General features: G+C 35.9%; 1 protein-coding gene across 2 annotated transcripts in view; it reads right to left on the minus strand.

Annotated features, from left to right (window-relative positions):
- Window positions 1-26,333, minus strand: part of ERBB4 (erb-b2 receptor tyrosine kinase 4) — a gene marked incomplete at both ends in the record, with an annotated part of 1,126,414 nt that overhangs the window by 360,406 nt on the left and 739,675 nt on the right. For both annotated transcript variants that reach the window (XM_082841669.1, XM_082841668.1), the window contains one exon: window positions 18,574-18,708. In XM_082841669.1, coding sequence (XP_082697795.1) covers window positions 18,574-18,708 — 135 coding nt within the window. The remainder of the gene's footprint in view (window positions 1-18,573; window positions 18,709-26,333) is intronic.

The following is a 26,333-nucleotide window of genomic DNA, read 5'->3' on the forward strand; positions in this document are numbered from 1 at the left end:
AATCTTTTAGGGGGCTTCCGGGAAGATGGCGGAAGAGTAAAACGCGGAGATCACCTTCCTCCCCACAGATACACCAGAAATACAACTACACGTGGAACAACTCCTACAGAACACCTACTGAACGCTGGCAGAAGACCTCAGACCTCCCAAAAGGCAAGAACCCCCCCCCCCCCACGAACCTGGGTAGGGCAAAAGAAAAAAGAATAAACAGAGACAAAAGGATAGGGACGGGACCTGCACCAGTGGGAGGGATCCATGAAGGAGGAAAGGTTTCCAAACACTAGGAAGCCCCTTCGCAGGCGGAGACTGCGGGTGGTGGAGGGGGAAAGCTTCGGTGCCGCGGCGGAGAGAACAGCAACAGGGGTGCGGAGGGCAAAGAGGAGAGATTCCCGCACAGAGGATCAGGGCCGACCGGCACTCACCAGCCCGAGAGGCTTGTCTGCTCACCCGCCAGGGCGGGCAGGGCTGGGAGTTAAGGCTCGGGCTTCGGTCGGAGCACCGGGAGAGGCCTGGGGTTGGCGGCGTGAACACAGCCTGCAGGGGATTAGTGCGCCATGGCTAGCCGGGAGGGAGTCCGGGGAAAAGTCTGGACCTGCTGAAGAGGCAAGAGACTTTTTCTTACCTCTTTGTTTCCTGGTGTGCGAAGAGAGGGGATTAAGAGCGCTGCTTAAAGGAGCTCCAGAGACGGGCGCGAGCCGCGGCTGAAAGCGCCGACCCCAGAGACGGGCATGAGACGCTAAGGCTGCTGCTGCCGCCACCAAGAAGCCTGTGTGTGAGCACACCCCCTTCCGGTGAGCCTGTGCAGCCCGCCACTGCCAGGGTCCCGGGATCCAGGGACAACTCCCCTAGGAGAACGCACGGCGCACCTCAGGCTGGTGCAACGTCATGCCGGCCTCTGCCGCTGCAGGCTCGCCCCCGCACTCCGTGCCCCTCCCTCCCCCCCGGGCCTGGGTGAGCCAGAGCCCACGAATCAGCGGCTCCTTTAACCCCGTCCTGTCTGAGCAAAGAACAGACGCCGTCCGGAGACCTACACGCAGAGGCAGGGCCAAATCCAAAGCTGAGCCCCTGGGAGCTGTGAGAACAAAGAAGAGAAAGGGAAATCTTTCCCAGCAGCCTCAGAAGCAGCGGATTAAAGCTCCACAATCAACTTGATGTACCCTGCATCTGTGGAATACATGAATAGACAACCAATCATCCCAAATTAAGGAGGTGGACTTTGAGAGCAAGATTTATGATTTTTTCCCCTTCTCCTCTTTTTGTGAGTGTGTAAGAGTATGCTTCTGTGAGAGATTATGTCTGTATAGCTTTGCTTCCACCATTTCTCCTAGGGTTCTTTCCGTCCATTTTACTTATTTTTTCTTTCTTATTATTTTTTTTATTTTAATAACTATTATATTTTATCTAACTTTATTTTATTTTACTTTATCTTTTTTCTTTTTATCCTTTCTTCCCTCCTTCCTTCCTTCCTCTCTCCCTCCCTCCCTCCCTCCTTTCATTCATTCTTTCTTTCTTTCTTCTACTAATTCTTTCTTTCTACTTTTTCTCCCTTTTATTCTGAGCCGTGTGGATGAAAGTCTCTTGGTGCTGCAGTCAGGAGTCAGTGCTGTGCCTCTGAGGTGGGAGAGCCAACTTCAGGACACTGGTCCACAAGGGACCTCCCAGCTCCACATAATATCGAATGGCGAAAATCTCCGAGAGATCTCCATCTCAACACCAACACCCAGCTTCACTCAACGACCAGCAAGCTACAGTGCTGGACATCCTATGCCAAACAACTAGCAAGACAGGAACACAACCTCACCCATTAGCAGAGAGGCTGCCTAAAATCATAATAAGTCCACAGACACCCCAAAACACACCACCAGACGTGGACCTGCCCATCAGAAAGACAAGATCCAGCCTCATCCACCAGAACACAGGCACTAGTCCCCTCCACCAGGAAGCCTACACAACCCACTGAACTAACCTTAGCCACTGGGGACAGACACCATAAACAATGGTAACTACGAACCTGCAGCCTGCAAAAAGGAGATCCCAAACACAGTAAGATAAGCAAAATGAGAAGACAGAAAAACACACAGCAGATGAAGGAGCAAGATAAAAACCCACCAGACCTAACAAATGAAGAGGAAATAGGCAGTTTACCCGAAAAAGAATTCAGAATAATGATAGTAAAGATGATCCACAATCTTGGAAATAGAATGGACAAAATGCAAGAAACATTTAACAAGGACCTAGAAGAACTAAAGATGAAACAAGCAATGATGAAAAACACAATAAATGAAATGAAAACTACTCTAGATGGGATCAATAACAGAATAACTGAGGCAGAACGGATAAGTGACCTGGAAGATAAAATAGTGGAAATAACTACTGCAGAGCAGAATAAAGAAAAAAGAATGAAAAGAACTGAGGACAGTCTCAGAGACCTCTGGGACAACATTAAATGCACCAACATTCGAATTATAAGGGTTCCAGAATAACAAGAGAAAAAGAAAGGGACTGAGAAAATATTTGAAGAGATTAAAGTTGAAAACTTCCCTAATATGGGAAAGGAAATAGTTAATCAAGTCCAGGAAGCACAGAGAGTCCCATACAGGATAAATGCAAGGAGAAATACACCAAGACACATATTAATCAAACTGTCAAAAATTAAATACAAAGAAAACATATTAAAAGCAGTAAGGGAAAAACAACAAATAACACACAAGGGAATCCCCATAAGGTTAACAGCTGATCTTTCAGCAGAAACTCTGCAAGCCAGAAGGGACTGGCAGGACATATTTAAAGTGATGAAGGAGAAAAACCTGCAACCAATATTACACTACCCAGCAAGGATCTCATTCAGATTTGATGGAAAAGTTAAAACCTTTACAGACGAGCAAAAGCTGAGAGAGTTCAGCACCACCAAACCAGCTTTACAGCAACTGCTAAAGGAACTTCTCTAGGCAAGAAACACAAGAGAAGGAAAGACCTACAATAACGAACCCAAAACAATTAAGAAAATGGGAATAGGAACATACATATCGATAATTATCTTAAATGTAAATGGATTAAATGCTCCCACCAAAAGACACAGATTGGCTGACTGGATACAAAAACAAGACCCATATATTTGCTGTCTACAAGAGACCCACTTCAGACCTAGAGACATGTACAGACTGAAAGTAAGGGGATGGAAAAAGATATTTCATGCAAATGGAAACCAAAAGAAGCTGGAGTAGCAATTCTCATATCAGAAAAAATAGACTTTAAAATAAAGACTATTAGAAGAGACAAAGAAGGACACTACATAATGATCAAGGGATCGATCCAAGAAGAAGATATAACAATTTTAAATATTTAGGCACTCAGTATAGGAGCACCTCAATATATAAGGCAAATACTAACAGCCATAAAATGGGAAATTGACAGTAACACATTCATAGTAGGGGACTTTAACACCCCACTTTCACCAATGGACAGATCATCCAAAATGAAAATAAATAAGGAAACACAAGCTTTAAATGATACATTAAACAAGATGGACTTAATTGATATTTATAGGACATTCCATCCAAAAACAGCAGAATACACATTCTTCTCAAGTGCTCATGGAACATTCTCCAGGATAGATCATATCTTGGGTCACAAGTCAAGCCTTGGTTAATTTAAGAAAATTGAAATTGTTTCAAGTATCTTTTCCAACCACAATGTTATAAGACTAGATATCAATTACAGGGAAAAGATCTGTAAAAAATACAAACACATGGAGGCTAAACAATACCCTACTTAATAATGAAGTGATCACTGAAGAAATCAAAGAGGAAATAAAAAAATACCTAGAAACAAATGACAATGGAGACACGACGGCCCAAAATCTATGGGATGCAGCAAAAGCAGTTCTAAGAGGGAAGTTTATAGCAATACAATACTACCTTAAGAAAAAGGAAACATCTCAAATAAATAACCTAACCTTGCACCTAAGGCAATTAGAGAAAGAAGAACAAAAAAAAAAAAAACCAAAGTTAGCAGAAGGAAAGAAATCATAAAAATCAGATCAGAAATAAATGAAAAAGAAATGAATGAAACGATAGCAAAGATCGATAAAACTAAAAGCTGGTTCTTTTAGAAGATAAACAAAATTCATAAACCATTAGCCAGACTCATCAAGAAAAAAAGGGAGAAGACTCAAATCACCAGAATTAGAATTGAAAAACAAGAAGTAAAAACTGACACTGCAGAAATACAAAAGATCATGAGAGATTACTACGAGCAACTCTATGCCAATAAAATGAACAACCTGGAAGAAAAGGACAAATTCTTAGAAATGCACAACCTGCCAAGACTGAATCAGGAAGAAATAGAAAATATGAACAGACCAATCACAAGCACTGACATTGAAAGTGCGATTAAAAATCTTCCAACAAAGAAAAGCCCAGGACCAGATGGCTTCACAGGCGAATTCTATCAAACATTTAGAGAAGAGCTAACACCTATCCTTCTCAAACTCTTCCAAAATATAGCAGAGGGAGGAACACTTCCAAACTCATTCTACGAGGCCACCATCACCCTGATACCAAAACCAGACAAGGATGTCACAAAGAAAGAAAACTACAGGCCAATATCGCTGATGAACATAGATGCAAAAATCCTCAACAAAATACTAGCAAACAGAATCCAACAGCACATTAAAAGGATCATAGACCATGATCAAGTGGGGTTTATTCCAGGAATACAAGGATTCTTCAATATACACAAAACAATCAATGTGATAAATCATATTAACAAACAGAAGGAGAAAAACCATATGATCATCTCAATAGATGCAGAGAAAGCTTTTGACAAAATTTAACACCCATTTATGATAAAAACCCTGCAGAAAGTAGGCATAGAGGGAACTTTTCTCAACATAATAAAGGCCATATATGACAAACCCACAGCCAACATTGTCCTCAATGGTGAAAAACTGAAAGCTTTTCCTCTAAAAGCAGGAACAAGATAAGGTTGCCCACTCTCACCACTCTTATTCAGCATAGTTTTGGAAGTTTTAGCCACAGCAATCAGAGAAGAAAAGGAAATAAAAGGAATCCAAATCGGAAAAGAAGAAGTAAAGCTGTCACTGTTTGCAGATGACATGATACTATACATAGAGAATCCTAAAGATGCTACCAGAAAACTACTAGAGCTAATCAATGAATTTGGTAAAGTAGAAGGATACAAAATTAATGCACAGAAATCTCTGGCATTCCTATACACTAATGATGAACAATCTGAAAGTGAAATCAAGAAAACACTCCCATTTACCACTGCAACAAAAAGAATAAAATATGTAGGAATAAACCTACGTAAGGAGACAAAAGAACTGTATGCAGAAAATTATAAGACACTGATGAAGAAATTAAAGATGATACAAATAGATGGAGAGATATACCATGTTCTTGGATTGGAAGAATCAACATTGTGAAAATGACTCTACTACCCAAAGCAATCTACAGATTCAATGAAATCCCTATCAAACTACCACTGGTATTTTTCACAGAACTAGAAAAAAAAATTTCACAATTTGTATGGAAACACAAAAGACTCCAAATAGCCAAAGCAATCTTGAGAACGAAAAACGGAGCTAGAGGAATCAGGCTCCCTGACTTCAGACTATACTACAAAGCTACAGTAATCAAGACAGTATAGTACTGACACAAAAACAGAAAGATAGATCAATGGAACAGAATAGAAAGCCCAGAGATAAACCCATGCACATATGGTCACCTTATCTTTGATAAAGGAGGCAGGAATATACAGTGGAGAAAGGACAGCCTCTTCAATAAGTGGTGCTGGGAAAACTGGACAGGTACATGTAAAAGTATGAGATTAGATCACTCCCTAACACCATACACAAAAATAAGCTCAAAATAGATTAAAGACCTAAATGTAAGGCCAGAAACTATCAAACTCTTAGAGGAAAACATAGGCAGAACACTCTATGACATAAATCACAGCAAGATCCTTTTTGCCCCACCTCCTAGAGAAATGGAAATAAAAACAAAAATTAACAAGTGGGACCTAATGAAACTTCAAAGATTTTGAACAGCAAAGGAAACCATAAATAAGACCAAAGACAACCCTCAGAATGGGAGAAAATATTTGCAAATGAAGCAACTGACAAAGGATTAATCTCCAAAGTTTATAAGCAGCTCATGCAGCTCAATAACAAAAAAACAAACAACCCAATCCAAAAATGGGCAGAAGACCTAAATAGACATTTCTCCAAAGAAGATATACAGACTGCCAACAAACACATGAAAGAATGCTCAACTTCATTAATCATTAGAGAAATGCAAATCAGAACTACAATGAGATATCATCTCACACCAATCAGAATGGCCATCATCAAAAAATCTAGAAACAATAAATGTTGGAGAGGATGTGGAGAAAAGGGAACCCTCTTGCACTGTTGGTGGGAATGTAAATTGATACAGCCACTGTGGAGAACAGTGTGGAGGTTCCTTATAAAACTACAAATAGAACTACCATATGACCCAACAATCCCACTACTGGACATATACCCTCAGAAAACAATAATTCAAAAAGAGTCATGTACCAAAATGTTCATTGCAGCTCTATTTACAATAGCCCGGAGATGGAAACAACCTAAGTGTCCATCATAGGATGAATGGATAAAGAAGATGTGGCACATATATACAATGGAATATTACTCAGCCATAAAAATAAACGAAATTGAGCTATTTGTAATGAGGTGGATAGACCTAGAGTCTGTCATACAGAGTGAAGTAAGTCAGAAACAGAAAGACAAATACCGTATGCTAACACATATATATGGAATTTAAGAAAAAAAAATGTCATGAAGAACGTAGTGGTAAGACAGGAATAAAGACACAGACCTACTAGAGAATGGACTTGAGGATATGGGGAGGGGAAGGGTAAGCTGTGACAAAGCGAGAGAGAGGCATGGACATATATACACTACCAAACGTAAGGTAGATAGCTAGTGGGAAGCAGCCGCATAGCACAGGGAGATCAGCTCGGTGCTTTGTGACCGCCTGGAGGCGTGGGATAGGGAGGGTGGGAGGGAGACGCAAGAGGGAAGAGATATGGGAACAGATGTATAACTGATTCACTTTGTTATAAAGCAGAAACTAACACACCACTGTAAAGCAATTATACTCCAATAAAGATGTAAAAAAAAAATTTTAGTTTTATCATGGTATTTATTTCTAGCAAAGCAAATTTCTTTATTCTGAAAAACACATTTTGATAAAACTATTAACTCGTAATAGTTAATTATCAACAAAGTAACTAGCAAGTTGGGCGTATAGATAGCTCTTCTGACGCTGTATTCTACTTCCAGAGTACAGAGTTTGAACTGATTCTATAGAAAATATTTTTTAAAAGGCTACTTAGATCAAAGTCTTAGTTTAATAAAGTGTGAGGAGGTAGGAGAATAAAAGTGGCTTATCAGGACACCTAATTTTGAGATGACTTTTCCTTTGTACATTTTTTTAATCAAGGTGGGGTTTTTTTCTTTTATATATTTCCCTTACATATACTTAAAGGAGAACTTTAAGAGAAATGTCACTGCGTAATTTCCTTTCCATTTTCTCTTCCCTGCTTAGAAAAAGCACCTACAATTGCCGAAAGAATCACCTCTAAATAGAACATAATTTGTTCGTGCCAGGCAGCAAAGAATTAAATAAAAGTTGCATAGGGTTGCTTGCAACAATCTAGGCTTGAAAGATTGCTAAGTGGGTTAGCAGCTTGATCTCCTTATTCATCTTTCCCCAGCTCATTGTAGGGATGCTGGCTCCCCTGCTCCAACCCTCCAGCGTAACTAGTAGTCTTTCGCCCACCTCTGCTCCAACCTGCAAAATAAAAGTGGCGTAGTGAGTGGAACCGATAGGAGAGGGAAGACGTCTGAAACTTCTTTGCAAATGGTATGAAAGGGAAAACCTGAATACACCATTTTCAGTTACTTTTTTCTTTCAGTTCCTAGCTTTCTCTAAGTGATGAGAAATTAGAGAAGAAAAGGAAAATGTAAGCTCTTTAAATTCTACTTAATTGTGCAATTGAGTTTCAGGAAAAAAGTTACATTAGTAAGCAGGAATAAGCATGTAAGGAAATCCATGAATGATGGTTGTAGAACAGGACACAGACATAAACATAATCACTTTTAACCCATTACAGAGTAAACAAATCAGAGAAAAATAGTAGAGGGTAAAACTGAGTGGATTCAGCACAATTTTCATTCAATTCTACATAGTTGCTTTAAACATCAGTATACAAACAGGGCTTTAGGTTTAAAACAAAAAATCAACCATGGAATGCTCTGTAATCTCTTTCATATTAATCAAGTACTTGTTATTTGAGTCCACATAGAATTTTATTTGGTTTGGATAAGTTTCAAACTTTCTGAAAATTTAAGTCAATTTTGATCAACTTAGCATTTCAACCCCTACACCTAATTCTTCCAAGCTTAGAATTATTTGCAAATCCTCTTATAGCAGGATGACTCAAAACATTACATAGGGGGACATTTTTTTAAATTGTAGAAAAAAATAGAATAAAAAATGTGGAAGATCACCAGAGGTCTCTTACTGACAGTCACTTTCGTTAATGTTCCTAGCTTTACATTTCAAATATTTTTTTTTTATTGTGGAAAAATACGCATAACATAAATTTTACATCTTAACTGGTTTTAAGTGTACAGGTCGGGGTACTAATACACTCACATTGTTGTATAACAATTACCACCATCTACCCCATAACTCTTTCCATCTTATAAAACTGAAATATACTCATTAAACAGTAGCTCCCCATTCTCCCTGCACCTCCAGCCCCTGCAACCACCACTATATTTTCTGTCTTTATGATTTTGACTACTCTAAGTATTGCATATAAGTAAGGATCATATGGTATGTGTCTTCTTGTGACTGGTTTATTTCACTTAGTATAATTTCCTCAAGGTTCAGCCCGGTTGTAGTGTATGTCAGAATTTCCTGCTTTTCCAGGCAGAATAACATTCCATTGTATGTATATACCACCTTTTGCCTATCCATTCACCCATCTATAAGATATTGGGAAAGATTTATTTTTGATTATATTACTTTTATTAGATTTTCTGTGATTGTTACCCAATTCAAAGTGTGTAGCTCTTATTACTTTTTTTTTCCAATAAAAAAGACATTATTCATTGCTAAAGATCTCTAATTCCAAAAACTTTCCATTTCTAAAAATGTTAGGAGTTACTACTTCAAAGAAAAGCTGATTATTCTGATTGCATGGCCTTTTTCCACTCTGAACAGTATGAAAACCATTTTCATAATATCAGCAACTTTTAGTTAAGTAATGATATATTTTTTACAATGAAAATTTCCATAAGTGAAAAGACTTGTTAAAATCTAAAGTAATCTCAGACAAACAATAAAATCTTGATGGCTGCCCTTAACTTGACAATTTGAACTTAGAGACCTGCTATTTCATAAAATTTTGATCTTTTCACACCATTCACTGGAAGAAAGCGAGTCATTATTGCTAAAAATTTATCTCAGCCACCCCAAATGGGACTCTTAATATCTACCTTACAGACTTTCTATAAGAATTAGAAATACAGTTCTTTCAATGCATGTCATATATCAGGCCCAAAAGGTCACAGGCCCTTAAAGCATTGCTATAGTTATCAATGAAATTAGTGAAGGAAGTTTCACATGACAACAGAGCACTACATATTCTCTAAGAGGGGACTCATGTATTTGGTGGTGCTCATTTGCAGCAAGCCTATATATTCTACATCAATTTTGAATCAGCATAGGTCTGAGATATCTTAATCATAATAGGCTTTGCTAATCATTTTACTAGCATAGAAATCCTACACCAGATCAGTGCTACTTAAACCTGTCGCTAGAATCAATTAGAGAACTTTGATGATAGGTAGCCTCCCATCCTTAAACCAAACTTACCCAGTGAGAATCTCTGGGAGTAGATTCTGACAAATGTCCAAGTTTGGAAACCATTAATCTACTTATCATTGGACATAAAAACCCTTGCCTTTTGTAATGCTAGACCATGATACACAACACCTCTGCTATTTCCTTCCAACAAGCTATGGTCATGAAGATTTATTTGAAGGTAGAAATTTGAACATTTTAAGAGCTAGAGCAGTATGCTTGTGGGGTACAGAGGAATCAATCTTTGAGGCAGAAACTCAGTTTACTTTGAGAGGGTAAGAGGCTTACTCTGTAAGCAAGGCTTTTAGTGAAAGGCTAAACAGATAGGTAACTTCTATCTGTTATTCTTGAGGAAATCTCGAGTGTAAGAAGTTAACATGAATGCAGAAGCTAAGTATACTGTTTAATAATTTAAATGAAAAATGTTAGCAGAATATGACCCTGAAGATATTTTCCTCTATAAATTTTGAGTTAAACTGGCTTGTCTCTAAAGAGGTTATTCTTTCCTGAGTTGTGTGTATGTGTGCATGTGTGTGTGTATGTGTGTGTGTGTGTGTGTTTATTCACCATTTGCCCCAGAGGAGACTAGGGTCCATGATCAGTTCATACCATGTATGATGTGTATGCTTAATTTTCCTTTTGCATCCTTACAGGGAGAAATGATAAGCACTGTACTGGGCTTAGCCCAGCATTACCTACACAGGGCTACTGATGTTCACACATGATAGCAGTGTACTTAGCTGACTAGCTGACTGTCAGATTTTCTATAATTGTGAGAGCTGGTTCTTAAAGGCAGCCATTACTAAATATTAACATATATAAACCCACAATTTAAATTTTATTTTAAAAAGGCAATATATACTTAAAATTCATTATTTCCTGATTAGTTCACATCTATTGACTCTCTATGCTGGAAACACTACCTAAATGTATGCTAAGTGGGCATCTCTTCCAAAATCCACATTGGTTGCTAAAAAAGGATAACATTAGGAATGTTTACACCATGAAAATCAGCAAACTCTACAAATTGGCGTGTTTTCTTCTTTATTTTGTGAAGAGAGGTTATTAAACATTTACCGGCACACTACTGACATGATATAATTTTAGACTGAAGAAATGATGCTTGGGGACATGTACTACTAAAACCTTTCTAAGGAAGCCACATTATATTCGATGCCTGGAGTGGGCATTATCTTATGCAATGAATTGGTGTTTCTACTAATTCAGAAACAGAAAATGAAAGGAGGCTTCATCTGGAGAAGGGGCAAAAAGCCTAGCAGACAATAAAAGAGTCGGTTCTTAAGGTTTACAAATGGTCAGAGGGTCCCAATAGTTAGGGATATCCTCACCTACACCACAAGAGCAGGAACACAAAAATCAAGTTTGGGCCTCTCTGTCCCTCAATAAACATTATTATTATTAGCAAAATCTTGTTAATAACTAATGTCATTTATGCTTTGAGGAAATTGGGGGTATAGTGGGTCTTCACAGCAGTTGAGGGACACAGTACAGCTGTGAGGTTTACTGTAGTCATTTGTGGCAGAAGCTGCGGTTGGCAGTAAGAGAACACAGCCAGAGTGGAGAGACTATGGAACTTATTCCAGATTTTAGGTGGTTTATATGTAAAAGGAAAGTGAAAACTAATTTATAATCATAAACTATTGAGGCCAATGTGTGTATATGTAAGTGTATGTGTGTGTGTACACACATTTATACACTATGTTTACTTTATAAGTATATATTATATGTAAATGCATATATATATATGATTTGCAATAAAATAAAGTACCCCATGATATGCATGATAAATATGAGAACTGAGCTGAGCTAGGAAAGGTCTATTGTGGGAGAATTCTTCCATTCTGCCACCTGGGGTTGAGGTAAAGTACCCCTGAGGAATATTCTATCACTTTCTAGAAAGCAAAGATCATACTTCTTTAATTTTATGTACATATACTATTTAATGAAAAAGTTAATTGAAAGAAAACTATTGCATTTGATGAAAATAAAGATTTGTCATAAAAAATTTATTCAAAAAGTGATACAATGCACTCTTATTCCAGGAAACTAAAGAATAAGAAAACCAAGCTAGCAGATACATTGTGCTTGTATCTTGTAACATTCTTACGTAACAGTTTATCCTGGAGTGAATTTCAGTCAACCTGGAAAACCTCTTCTTATAAATATAATGATAAAGGCCCTCTCAGATAAGGGTAAGATTCAAGTCCCTACTCTCTCACCAACAGATAAAAAATATGGCAGAACTGCCACTTGCTCTTATTTTCTTAACATATATTCCTAGATTCTATTCTGTTTGCTAATATTTTGTTTAGAAAAATTGCATCTGAATTCAATAAGTGATTTTTAGTTCTTTTGTTTTGTCAGATGAGATTCATGAAGAATTTATTTTATACATCTTTTCAAAGAACTATCTTTTGGGTTCATGCAGATTCATTTAGGCTTTCTAATGCGTTTTCACATTTTTCTATTTCCCTAATTAAAACTTTTATCTTAAAACTTTTAAAAACAATATGCATAATTTGATTCTATATATGCATTTATGTAAAAGTGGATATGTGTGTATATAATACACAGGAACTGAAGCTGTATTGAAATGCACTGTGGGCAAATTTTGTTTTTTATTCTACTACAAAATTCTAAACTTTGAAGAGTGCATGTATTTTACGTAACTATTTTAACACTGAAGGAGTAGCAACAGGTGATAAACTAAGAAAATCAAGTTTAACTGTATTTTGACATCCGATTATTTTCTAGTTCAACAAAATTTTCTAGATAGGACACAACATGCAGTATTAGTTAGGAGCAGACAATTATTAAGATATGTAAGAGTCATTAAAAGAAAAATATAGTTTTAAGTTTTACTAATTTTTTTTTTTTTTTTTTTTTGCGGTACGCGGGCCTCTCACTGTTGTGGCCTCTCCCGTTGCGGAGCACAGGCTCCGGACGCGCAGGCTCAGCGGCCATGGCTCACGGGCCCAGCCGCTCCGCGGCATGTGGGATCTTCCCGGACCGGGACACGAAGCTGTGTCCCGTGCATCGGCAGGCGGACTCTCAACCACTGCGCCACCAGGGAGGCCCTACTAATGGTTTTAATGCAGGTGGAACATCTGGTTTAAACAAACGATTGGTCTTCAGATTATGTTTGTGAACTTAATGCTCTTTTATGAATCTTCCAATTCCCCCACACTCCCACTGTGTCATTAGCTGGTATTTGGTTTTAGAAAGCAATTGAGAATGAGAGGTGCATCTGGTGTAAGCTAAAAAAAAAGACTAGGATCTGCAGCATCTGAGTTGTAGCTTTCAGTGTCTCAGTGAGATCAAGCTATGAAATACTATCTTCTGGATGCTAAAACACACATGAAACAGAAACATAATAGAATATCAACTAATTAATATATAATGAAAATGTAACTGTCACATATAAAAATAATTCTGTCCACATATGGTCAAGTCATATGAAAAAAACAAATCTTAATCAGAAGACACCTTATTCCTTTACTATGAGAAATTACTCAAATTTTGACTCATATTAACTCATTTCTTCCTCATAATAATCCATAATAACCCTAGGAAGTTGATAATATAAGCTCTTAGCCAAGAACCTATGTGTGATCTTTCAAGCCTGACCATAGGTAGCTATGAAGGCTTTACCTGGCAGCCCTCACAGAGGAAAGCAGCCCTCCTTACAGCAAAGGTGGTGCACAGTCAATGTGCTGAGGTCTCTGAAGGGAGCTGCTTTCAAGGAGGACTCAGGGCTCCCTGACAAGCCATGCTTTTAAGCATGTTGACATTCCTAGCCCAGGTGCTTCCAGTAGGAGGCCTCTTTTTCAAGTGCCTACCTTGGGTGCCTTTGCTGAAATGTCCTTAGAGGGGTGGGGGGAACCCACTCTGGCTCATTACTCAGTACTTTCCCACTCTCAGCCCTTTCCCCTCTTCCTCCCTCCCCTCTCCCTTCTGGCCCCCAGATCCATAAAACTTCAGGCAGGAGCCTTTGCTTGGGGGCTCCCTCAGCAGTGAGACAATTTCCTGTGTTTGTGTTGATCAGTCTGATCCATCTGACTCTCTCCTGGAGCTGTTCCATGGTGAAAAATGGCACGGTGGAGGACTTGGTCCTTTTTCCACTGCAGCTTCTTGCTTATACTATTGCCTTAAGTGATTAAAAGCTTGAGTGTTACCTTCTTTTTGGTTCTTTGTCTTAACTGACCACCATGAAATCTAGCGGCTCAGCTCAGCTCTTGACTCTCTCCTTTTATAGTCGTGGAAATGGAGATGCTGAGAGCATAAGTGACTTGCCCAAGGTCACATAACTAGTAAGAGGCAATGTTAGATTTCAAACAAGCCTGTTAGCCTCCTAAATCCATTCTCTTAACTATACATCTTCTTCTTGGAAAATATCGTTGTCTATTTTTCCATGTTCAGGTTCTGATCTACTTCCATTTGCTTAATTGTTAGAGGGCAAGTAATTTCCATCATTTTGATATTCTCATGTTGATGAGCGTTATTATAGAGCTCCAGGTAAGTGAAACATAACTCACTATATGATTTTTTTTCACTCTGAAGGGCAGCTTGTTGCACAGGCCCTATTGACATAGCTATTCAAGGATGTTAGAATGTTAGAGAAGTCTTGCTAGGGATCTGTACAAGAAAAAAGACACTCGTCTCTACTTTATCCTGCTAAAGTTTAGACTGAAGTATCTCAAATATTTTGAAAAATACAATTTGGTTAAAATTATTCCAAAATAACATATTTTGAAAGAAGTAGTATCATTTAAAAATTGTTTTTCCACACACTTCAAACCTTTTCCTCATTGTTTCAATTATAGCCAAAAAGTATGTCAATAAAAAGCCAGGTTGCTCTTGAAAACATTGCACTTTTCTGCTTTAAGAATTAGTACTCAGTCCATTCTCTACAGCTGTGTCCTTATTCCTGCCCCACCCCTAGGTTCATCAGAATTTTTTTTTTAGATTCAGGGAGATCAGCTCGGTGCTTTGTGACCACCTAGAGGGGTGGGGTGGGGATATGGGGATATATGTATACATATAGCTGATTCACTTTGTTATACAGCAGAAACTAACACAACATTGTAAAGCAATTATACTCCAATAAAGAAAAAAAAAAAAGAATTAGTATTGTACCAAAACCCAAAAGCCTACGTTAAGAAATACTTTGCAAAATATCACTTAAGAATGAATTATCCTTAAATTCTTTGTCAAAATTATGTGATTTGAACATATTTACAATTATTAAACAAATCAGTGTCTCCAAACACTAAAAGAAAAGTAGACGCATATTTTATAATTATTATAAATATAATAAAATATAAATAGAACATAAATATAATTAATAGAAATAGTGTAACATAATTATATAAGTATAAATTAAATTAAGCATATACATGTGTATTGCCATCTTTACCTGAAATAGATTTGAAATGGATAAAATACCTGTCTGTGGATTATAATTTATTCTTCACATCCATTCTCTTAAATATAAGTGATGGATGGAATAAAATATAACTTGAATTCATCTGATTTTCCTATTTATGACCTGATCTATTTCATTTATTTATCTATTTATTCAGTATGTATCTGTTATCCATCTATCATGTGCTAGAACAGAGGACAGGATGATGAATTGGACCTTGTCCACAAGGACTTTTCATTTTAGAGTGAGACAATGCTAGGGTTCAGCACTGCTTATTATAGGGTTACACAGGAAAAGTTACCTAATCTCGCTTATAGAAGAGAACACTTCTTAGAAGAGATAACAACTGATGAGTACCTTAAAGTATGAATAAAATTTGCCCAGCAAACAAAAGAGGAAGGGCAGTGAAGACAAAGAAATTTTAAGAACTCATTCTATAGAGGGGGAAAATAAGTAGGAATCTGCTGAAAACTCCAAGTTGTTGGTTTTGACCCTACATTAGTCAGTTGCAGTGACAGTGTTTTTAGACAAGGTCATGGTTAGATTTCCATTAAATACAGCTCTTGCTGGCATTTTGTCAGGTGGAGTTGTCAGGACTGAAGGCAAGGAGAGTAGTTAAACACAGGGGCTCTTAACCAAGGGTTCTTGGGCCCCTAAAGGGGCTGTGGATAGAATTTATGAGGTTCTTGAACTTGATGGGGGAAATGTTACATTAGTTTTGGGTCTCATATTTAAGTCTTTAAACCATGTTGAGTTAATTTTATATATAGCATAAGATAAAAATCTAACTTCATTTTTGTGTCTGTGGCTATCCAGTTTTCCCAACACCATTTGTTAAAGTGACTTCCCTTTTTAAAATAATATTTATGCCAATTACTATTTCAAACTGTATTACATATTAATCCCACTGTTAGAATACTTTATGTAATATAATAATAAAGAAGTGTATTACTATATCACATAAAGTATGCTGATAGGTGTATTTCAATTTAATTTATTTTGTTGTAATCCTTTATAATTTATTTTATAAATTTATTGATTTTATACATATTAATTGATGATATAAAATATTCATTTTGAGCCTATTTATTTATTTTAAATATTATGAGAAGGGGGCTATGGGTTCACCAGAATGCTACAAGGGTCATGTCCTCAAAAAATATTAAGAATTCAGAGACTGTTCCAGGAATTCAGGCAACAGACGAAGTCTTGAGCTAGAGCAATGGTATTAAAAAATATGTACAATGAAGAAATAGGCAAATTCAGCATGATTTAGCAATTAAATAAATGTCAAGAACCAAAGATAAGGTGAACTCAGTGATGCCTACCAACGTCTTAACTTGGGTGATTTGATTGGTTGGTGGTGGGTAGTTCTGGTACTTAGTGGGGAAGCTGAATTTTAAACCATGAGAACAGCCAGTAATCACCCATGGGGAGAAGGCAAGTGAAGAAACTGACTCAGGATAAAGCCATGGAAAAACCAATATTCAAGGCCATCCAATTTATTATTATCAGATATGGTATCATGCACTGTATATAATGTGTCAGCAAATAAAACTCATATGTAAAGAATAAAACTTCAACAAGCAATTGGTGGTTAATCTGTAAAGAATCATTTGTTATGATTCTACTCTGCATTTATAGTTTTTGTACCTGCAATTATTTGCATGCAAAAAAAATACAGCTACTGGTGCCTAATTATAGCCACAAACATCCAAATTTGCCCTCAAAAGAATAACACAAAGAGATACCATCTGTGAAAGTGCAGTAAATCCCTCACACCTTTCCTGCTCCACATCCTGTACGGCTGGTGGACACATTCCCTTTGGCTTCTATCTTGGGCTTTATTCTTGCCTGATCTCATTCATGCATTATAGGCTAATAACTAATAATCTGAAAGTCAGTAGGCCTTTCCTCTTATCCAAACCTTATGATTTTCCCCCCTCATATAAAGTGTACTATGGTATGGGCAGACTGAAAAATGGAGGCCATGTCTGAAGCACATCATTTGCTTTGTTAGTGTGGACAGATTCAATTTTTCATTCACATATAATTTTACAAGGTATGCAACTTGAACACTGTTGAACAAAGATGATATCTCATACAAATTTCTGCTTAAAGGTGACAAGCAAATTATGTTACTTTACTTTTTAAAGAAAGTTTTAGCCACTTATTAGAAACACAGCTGTCAGTTTTGTCAAGTATATTCATATTTCTCTGTTATTAGGACCATCAAGAAGTTTAATAATTGTCCCTTGGAATTTGATTTCCTACAAAAGTGCTATAACACAATCAGTACTATTGCAAATAATCATTGAACACTATGAAGATAGTTATGATTTCAGATGGGAAACATATAATAATAGATGAGAAATATAAAACCCAGGGTAATTCTTGATAAACATTCTGTTCTCATACATATGTCAGTAATAATAAATGTGGGGACAACACAGCCTGCTGTATAAAAGTGAAACAGATTCCCAGCAGAATAATTTCCAAAGGCTTTAATGAGAGTTCAAATATTACTTGCTTATCATTTAATCATATTAAACAGTTTGAATCTAATAAATCCTCTGTTGTAGAAATACTATACACTTTAAGAATGGGAAATTGGCTAGTTTATTAGGCTAATGACTAAAACCAGAATGTAATATATATTTCTTCTGTATGAAATATATATTTCTCCATTCTATTTATAGTGTTTAGAATTGTCATAAGGTACTACCATGAAGGTTTTAGGGGTAAATGAAGGCTTAGGAATTCTAAAATTTTCACTGGTTTTTATTTCTTATCTAACAAATTCAGTGAATAGGAAAGTACATTTTTGTTCTACTACCTTTTTCTCAGTGGTATATGAGTCACAAAGAGTTGAAGTAGCAGTTACACACCAGCCTTAAGTTTATGGACAATGGGCCACATGCTTAGACATTAGAAATATGGTAAAATAATTTAGATTTAGCAAAAAGGATCAGGTTAAGACAATGAGAATTTGTAAAGGGGGAGTATCATTCTAAAAAGAGAGTTAATTAGAAGCAAAAAGAATGTCCTGTCATACATAAATAAACATTTCAATGGATGCAGTCAAAATTCAAAATACTATTAATGACATGATAAACATAAGCCATTCTTGTGAAAACAAGAGGTAGAAGAATCTTTTGAGACATTAAAAAGGATAATGCTACTCACATCCTGAGCTACCATTTGTTGACACCAGAGTCAGGTTGGAAGGCCATGGATTCCGAACAATATCTTGCCAATGAATTGTGTCTGTATAACAAAGAAACTTGTTCTGGTCTACATAGACGCCACCATTTAGGATTTCTGTATTAAAACAAACAAACAAACATAGATTTGTTGTCAAACTTTTTGATGATAAAAGGTAGTCAATAAAAATGATTTACTGTTAAGCTATTTTCAGTGTTAAATTACAGTTACTTTGTTAATAGCCAAGATATCTTTAAAAATATCTTTTTCCTGAGCCATATAGGTTGCAGAAATTTGAAAACATTGAACAATACAAAGAAAAACAACCACTCATAATTGAAGCACTCAGAGAGAAACACTCTTCACTTTTTGGTACAGATGCTATCAGTCTTTTTTTATTTCCTCTGAAATTGGAATAATATTGCGTATAATATTCATAACCTGCTAGTTTTGTTAATACTAACTGGTGAGTATTCAATGGTAATTAAATATTATTCTATGTTATTTCCAAGGAGCATATAATATGTCAGGGTATAACTTAAACAGTACTTACTTAACCAATCCCTTCTTATTGGTAATTTAACTTGTTTATCTCTGATTAGTTCTTTAAAATTCTTTCTATAAATAACATTCACAGATTGTGAATATTTTTAAGACAGATTGTTAATATTTTTAAGACTTTTGCTACAAATTGTCAAATTTCCCTTAAAAATATTGTTTCAGTCAATGTGACATTGACAGGAATCAGTTAGGTAAGTAAGTAGTGCAAAGTGGAAGCCAAAATTAATGCTTCAATCACAAAAGTGTTCTTTGTTCATCTCAAAGGTAGTCAACAGAATTGCCAATTATTCGTTAAGAGCAACACACAGCAAGATATCATAAAAACTCTCTGGTTCATTGGAATAAGGGCAAGATTTTGGGATTATGTGCATCAGAGCCAAGTTTTACTTGATTCTCTATTTCACTACTCTAGCCTTAATCAACTAACTTGTCCTCTCTGAACAATGGCTGATCATATACATAGATTCTCATTCAGATAGCTTTAGGTTATCCAGAAAAAGTGTAGATATTCCCTCTGAAAATACTATTCTTATCATTTTAAGAAATTGGAGAGAAATACACATAGCATCTTCCTACCCAATATCTACCACAGTTTTTCTTCTTGTCCAATACAAGAACAAGGTAAGAGAAATCATATATCAGTCCATAAAGCATCCAGATACAAATAACAAAAGTCCAATTAACAGTAATTTATATAGATAAGGGATGATTTTTCTCACATAATATGAAACCTATCGGAGGAAGTGTGGATATTAGTTTAGCTGTTCTGCAGTACCCACAACCTGCTATGTATGTTGGCTTTATTCATTCAAGGCATAAGATGGCTGCTGCATCTAAAGGTGTTTGTTTGAATTCAAGGCAAGGTAAAGACAGAAGAGCAAGCAGGAGACTTCCTCCTGGTGAAGCTTCAACTTTCGATTTGGAAAGACATGCTTTCCCCAAGGATTATGTCTGCATTACAATGGCCAGAACAATATCCCATGGCCATTCCTACTGCAAGAGAGGCTGAGTGAGCAAGTATGTAGGTGAACATATTGTTATTCAAACAAAAGCCAAATGTGCAGGGGTGTTAGTGAGGAAGAAGAGGTCCGTGATACTGGGAAGGCAACTAACTCCATCTCTTGTGCTGGCCTTAAGAAAATCACCTCTCCTGTGCAGTATCCCAAGCTAAACCTTTAAGAGTCCCCTTAAACCAAAAAGGGGCATAAAAGAATGAATGGGGGCTTCCCTGGTGGCGCAGTGGTTGAGAGTCCGCCTGCCGATGCAGGGGACACGTGTTCGTGCCCCGGTCCGGGAAGATGCCACATGCCGCGGAGCGGCTGGGCCCGTGAGCCATGGCCGCTGGGCCTGCACGTCCGGAGCCTGTGCTCCGTAACGGGAGAGGCCACAACAGTGAGAGGCCCACGTACCGCAGAAAAAAAAAAAAAAAAAAAACACATAAAAAAGGTATTTGTGGAAGTAAGATTGGTGGTCACATATAAAATGCCTTAGTACTTTGCATATATACAATCCTTCAGATTAATTTTGACATTTCAGGGGTTTCCATATTTAAAATCAATCCCATTTCCATCATTAATCCTTTCACTGACTATTGGATCCATTTCCTCAAGTGAGGGGAAAAAAAAAAAAAAGAAACAAAAAGAAATTAGATAATGTTTCTACTTCTAAAACCCAGTTCATTCCTTTTCATGACCTAACAATACAACCTTCATCAAAGCAGAGGGGAGATGTAAGATGTAATAAAGATTGTGAAAATGGATTTCTACACTAATGTTTCGCATTAAGTCTCTATCTAAGAAATGTGACGATCTCATACTAATAGCTTTCTCATGAGACATTAGGTGATGCTCTTCTGCTCTAGGAATAATTCTTCATTAGGTGACAAAGAAAGGAGATTTTTCCTATCCAGGAAATGAAAGTTATTTTTCAGTCTACATTTGGAAAAGTTCTACTTAAAAAAAATGTGAAGAGAAAAGGTAATAGCTCAAACATTGTAGAAAGAGTATATTTTTCAGGAGTTACATTTTAATTCAAATAGTTCATACTGACGGATCACAGTATCCATCTACAACTGCCTATCTAAAAAGATTTAAATAGAATCAGATTATATTATACTGAATAATAATCTCATCAAATCCTGTTCTTCGATAAAAATTAATCTGTTACCAATGTTGACATCTGTTTCTTAGAAATACTCTGTTCAAGAGCTTGGCTTATACTTGGAAAATTATTTAGAAAAGAGGCAATAATAACTCAAGTATAATCTTACATGTTAAAATTTTAAATTAAGACTACAATCATGATCAATCTGGATGAGACTTTTATTCTGAATTCAAAACCCAGCATCTGCTAGCAATTCTGGATCAGGGGGATTTGTAAAGTTTTAGCATTTAATAATGTATATGTATATTTTCCCTGAAAATAGTCTTTTTTTTCTGTTATGTTTGGCTTAGACCATAATCTGTAGTTGAATGTCATAACCTCACAATCAGAAAGTGTATATTTTATTGATATTTATAGAAGTTTTTATGTACATTTCATCTTACATTTTCTTTTGATCAACCTGATTACTTAAATGTGTCAGAAAATAATGTCAAAATTGCACTTATTCATTTATATGGTTTACATTATTTTATAAGTTTATACAGTGTTAAAATATTAATTTAATATGCTTCTGTGGGGAAATATTCAGTTAGATTTATTGCTGGACTAAGCAAATTCTAGGGAAATGTATTGACCTGCAAGAAAGTTGTTAAAAGACACAGATTATTTGCTGGACAAAAGGGATAGCTAACGTGTCTGCCTTCGCTGACTATAAAGGCTTTTTTAAAATTATATGTTTAGATTAGAAAAAGGGACAAAGATTGGAAAGAGAAAAGCTTGGTAAGATATTTATCCAGGACAATACCAGAAAAGTGTCTGGCTGTACTTTAAATCTACCTTTGCTAACAGATTAGTTTCTATCAGTTTTACTAAAGATTTATTAGAAGGTACCACCTTTGTTACACCAAGAGCTTCTATCCCATTAGCATGAAATAAAGTGATTAATAATTATATTTTAAGACCATGACAAAAAGACAATTTCTAAGGAAGATAGGCAAATGAGACCCAGACTTCATTGATATTCAAACAAAGATGCCTGGAAGTGTGGAAGGACTCAAAAAATGTTGAATAACTAAGAAGTTCAAGGTAATCTCATTACATTGAATTTCACTTTCCCTGTAGGAAATATATCACAGTAAATAAAGAGAGACACAAATAGATTCTTAGTCATTGAAATAATTGGTAGAAAAAAATCTGTTATGAATTTTCTTATCATATTATATAAAAATATTTCCAGCAAGTTCACAAAACTATGTCTCCTTTAAAAATGCCACCATTAAATATAATAAGATATATTAAATACAACTTTCTATGAAAAAAAGTATAATTTCATTTCTTAAAAAACTCCACTAAACACTTAAGTATGTCTGTGTCTCAAACACTTCCTACTAGATTAATACATGCAAGTCAAGTAAAAAAAGAGAAAAAAAAAGCATGACTTTTTTTTTGTATTCAGAGTAAGTAAACTGTAATCCACACTACTCTCCAATGTGTTAAATTTAACATATACGCACATGATTTGTAACTGAAGTAATTAGACTAAACTCCATGAAGGCAAGGGCTATTTTTCAGCGCTGTATCTATATCATCAAACTTGGAGCAATATTTAGTCAATGAATATTTGTTAAATTGAACTGAAAAAAATTGTACCCTGATATTTGTCACCAACATTGATCAACTAACTTCTGTTATAGTTCCTAATTTTAAATTACATTCTGACAAAATCAAAGTAAGAATGAAAGTTATCTTTTTTCCATAAACACTCTACAGTTGATTTTTATTGGTCCTACATTTCATTAAGCCAGGGGTCATTTTTGTTTTGTTCAAAACTGTATCCCCAGTGTCTATCATGAAAGACACAAGCCAGATACACAATAAATGTTTGCTTCATAAAAGAAAATATAATATCTGGAGTATAAAAAATGAAATACATATATAATTTTGAGGTTAGAGTTTTTATAAGTTGAAAGAGAAATAGTTTTTATTACATAAAATGCTGATAATTGATAATGTGCAAAATTACTGCAGGCAGTATATTAAATATTTATAAGGTACATTTGGATATATTCATCGGTATCCCTAAACCTATTTTGTGTACCAAATTCAGTTATCATTTATCAGGTGAATAATGATGATTATGAGCTATCCCAGACAGATAAAATTCCCCCAAACCTGTACCAATTACCTAGCATGTGCTACACAAAAGTCTAAATGCGTATTTTTATGTTGAACCATAAATCTACCTCACATTGTTCCTTAAATTACTTTTTAGAAAGCTGTAAAGTGTCAATATGACATTTTAAAGAAGGTGTAAAGTACTTGTGTCTCAGAGATCCAATCCACAAAGTTTGTACATTTAATCATTTCTTCCCTCGATTCTCATTTGCATGAGTCTAATAAAGAAGGAAATGTTTGTGTTATTTAAATAGTTATTTTGTGCTTTTCATTTCTTTTCAAATGCTAGTTATTATAGTGAATTTGGGGGATGAGTTACCATTAAGAGAATCATTGACATTTTGCAAATATATTCTCGCAACAGAAAATGTGATAAAATACTAAATCTTGGCTGTTTTTTGCCCCTGCCCTGTAAGAAATAGCCTGATTGTAATGTAGCATCCCTGCTGAAAATACAGATTAATATGACCTTCTTACTAGGTTTAAGGAGTCAACAAAATTGCTTTGACTCCCAAGCACAATTCATAAATAAGACTGAATGTCTTTCTCTTTTTACAAAATAAAGATTATAATTTTAAATGCAGTTAGCCATATTACACTTTAGTTTACGTGATCAGTATCAATAGTAAACTTTTTACCTCTACTCACAAAGCTAACAAGCACAATGATATAAGAAATATCTAATAAGCAAGGATGAAATACTTAACCTCAATCCCTGACTGCGTATTTAAATGTCTTGTTTTGCATGGGTGCATTTACAGGTCAACCTTAGAATTAAAATGATAATAAAAGTAAATAAAGATTAGAAATATTGCACTTGTCTAATTGGGAACGTCTGAATAATGCATACATCAGAATTCTATTGCTTATCCAAGCCAAAGGTCACAATCAAGAAGTCAAAGTCCAAAGTGGCAAAAGCCCATTTTCAAGATGAAGCTGCAGGAAGCAGTTACTGGATTTTCTCAGACATAAAGCAATGTATCTTTCTCACTGTCGTCACCTTAAGCCACGAAAGTCTGTTGGCAGATAATGATACAAAAGTAATACAGCTCACATCATCCACCTGTGATACTTAATACATCATCTCTGGAATGGACTTGGGCCAGAGATTCCTGTATCTTTCCCAAACCCAGACCTTTCAGCTGGGAGCACAATGAATTGCTGCTACCCCACTGGGTCAGCCCTCAAGGTTCATTATTAATAAGCTGAGACTCTAAAGGCTAATGAGAACCGGGTGCTTGAGGAGACAATGGCTCATTCATCATCAATCAAGCTTTGAAGTTTTTATACAGATGATTTAAGGAGAGTTGAAGTGTGCAAAATTGAAATGTCACATTTGTATTGGGAGTGGGGAGAGGGTGATAATGTAAATGAGTGATGTAACCTTCTGTATTTCAGCTCGATGATCAGAGTCAAAAGCTCATGGTTGCGGATACTGGATACCGAATGTTAGGAAATAACAGTGGACAGTTTTTCAAACAGAGCAAGGCAATTTCAAGAAGAAATTATTAGATTCATTGACTGAAAGTTAGCTTAAGATAGAAAATAGTGGCAAAAATATCTTGATTTCAATTGAATGGAGCTTAGTAATTCTCTCCATAATGTTCCAATGTACTAATACTTCAGGATCCAAAACAAGTCTCAGCTTTCAATATGTTGTAGCTTGAGTCCTAGCTCTGCTGAGAAGTCTACTATGACCGTCTAGTTTTCAGAGGTGAATTGCCTCTAACTTTTATGACATTGATTATCTGAACCATTCATCTAACAGAACAAATGCCACCTTATCTTCTTTATTCTTTTGTATATTGTCTCCCCTATCATAATGTAGGTCTCTAGAGGATAAGAACCATGACATACATCTTTCTGCGGCCCTGGTACCAAAGAAAGTGTCAAGCACATAGTAGAAATTCAAATGGTTTTGATGATTATAATGATACTGACATCTTCAGAACATGACTAACATTTGTAAAAAGTTCTTAGTTGCTTAATTAATAACATAAAAGTGATATCTTCTCCTTATGCACTAGATGATGTTTACATTATAAACCACATAAAATATTGAATACAATTTGTGTGATCTTAATGTATCAATTCTTTCTATCCATTAGGAAAGTAGTAATCCACTTAAACATTCATATTCTCTGGAAAAATTTAAAAATAAATTTTGTCTTGTAACTGGCTTTAAATTACAAATACAGAATTTCCTTCTCAAATTGTTCTCTTACCTCATTATATAATTCTATGTGTGTGTCAACATGTTTGATATTTTTCTTCTAATAATTTCTCCCAAACTTGTACTCCCCCTGTATTTCCTTATTTCCATTACAACCAAAATAAAATGCTGTAAAAGTCAATTAGACTCAAAACTTGAGATTTGTAATTAATACTTCCAGCTCAATATTTAGTCAGTCACGACACCCTAAATAAAATCCTCATAATGTTTGTTTTAATTTATCCCATTCTTTTTTATATTACCTGCTCCTTATTAATTTAGGTTCTATTATCTCATACCAGATTCAACATTTTGCTTCTAACCTACCATCTCCACAAATCCATCTTACATATTAAAGTCATAATATATTGTATACTATAGCTAGATATATAGAAAGATAGAAAGAAAGATAGAGATGTAGATAGCTACACTATAGGTAGGTGGGTGGGTAGAGAGATAGATTAATATTTCTCTATTAGGGCTTTGAGTATGAAAGCAATAATATTAAATGTAGTTAACTGGGTAAAACTAAGTTCAAAATCTAGTTTTTCACTTGCTAGATGTGTGACCTTGTATACAATTCTGAGACTCAGTTTGTTCAACTCTATAATGGGAATATTGTAATCATACGATCTGTCACACAGTTGCTGATTATATTACACTTTATATTTAGTAATTACTCAAATAGCTG

This window comes from Leucopleurus acutus (genome assembly GCF_964270905.1).
Source record: "Leucopleurus acutus genome assembly, chromosome: 6".
Lineage (NCBI taxonomy): Eukaryota > Metazoa > Chordata > Mammalia > Artiodactyla > Delphinidae > Leucopleurus > Leucopleurus acutus.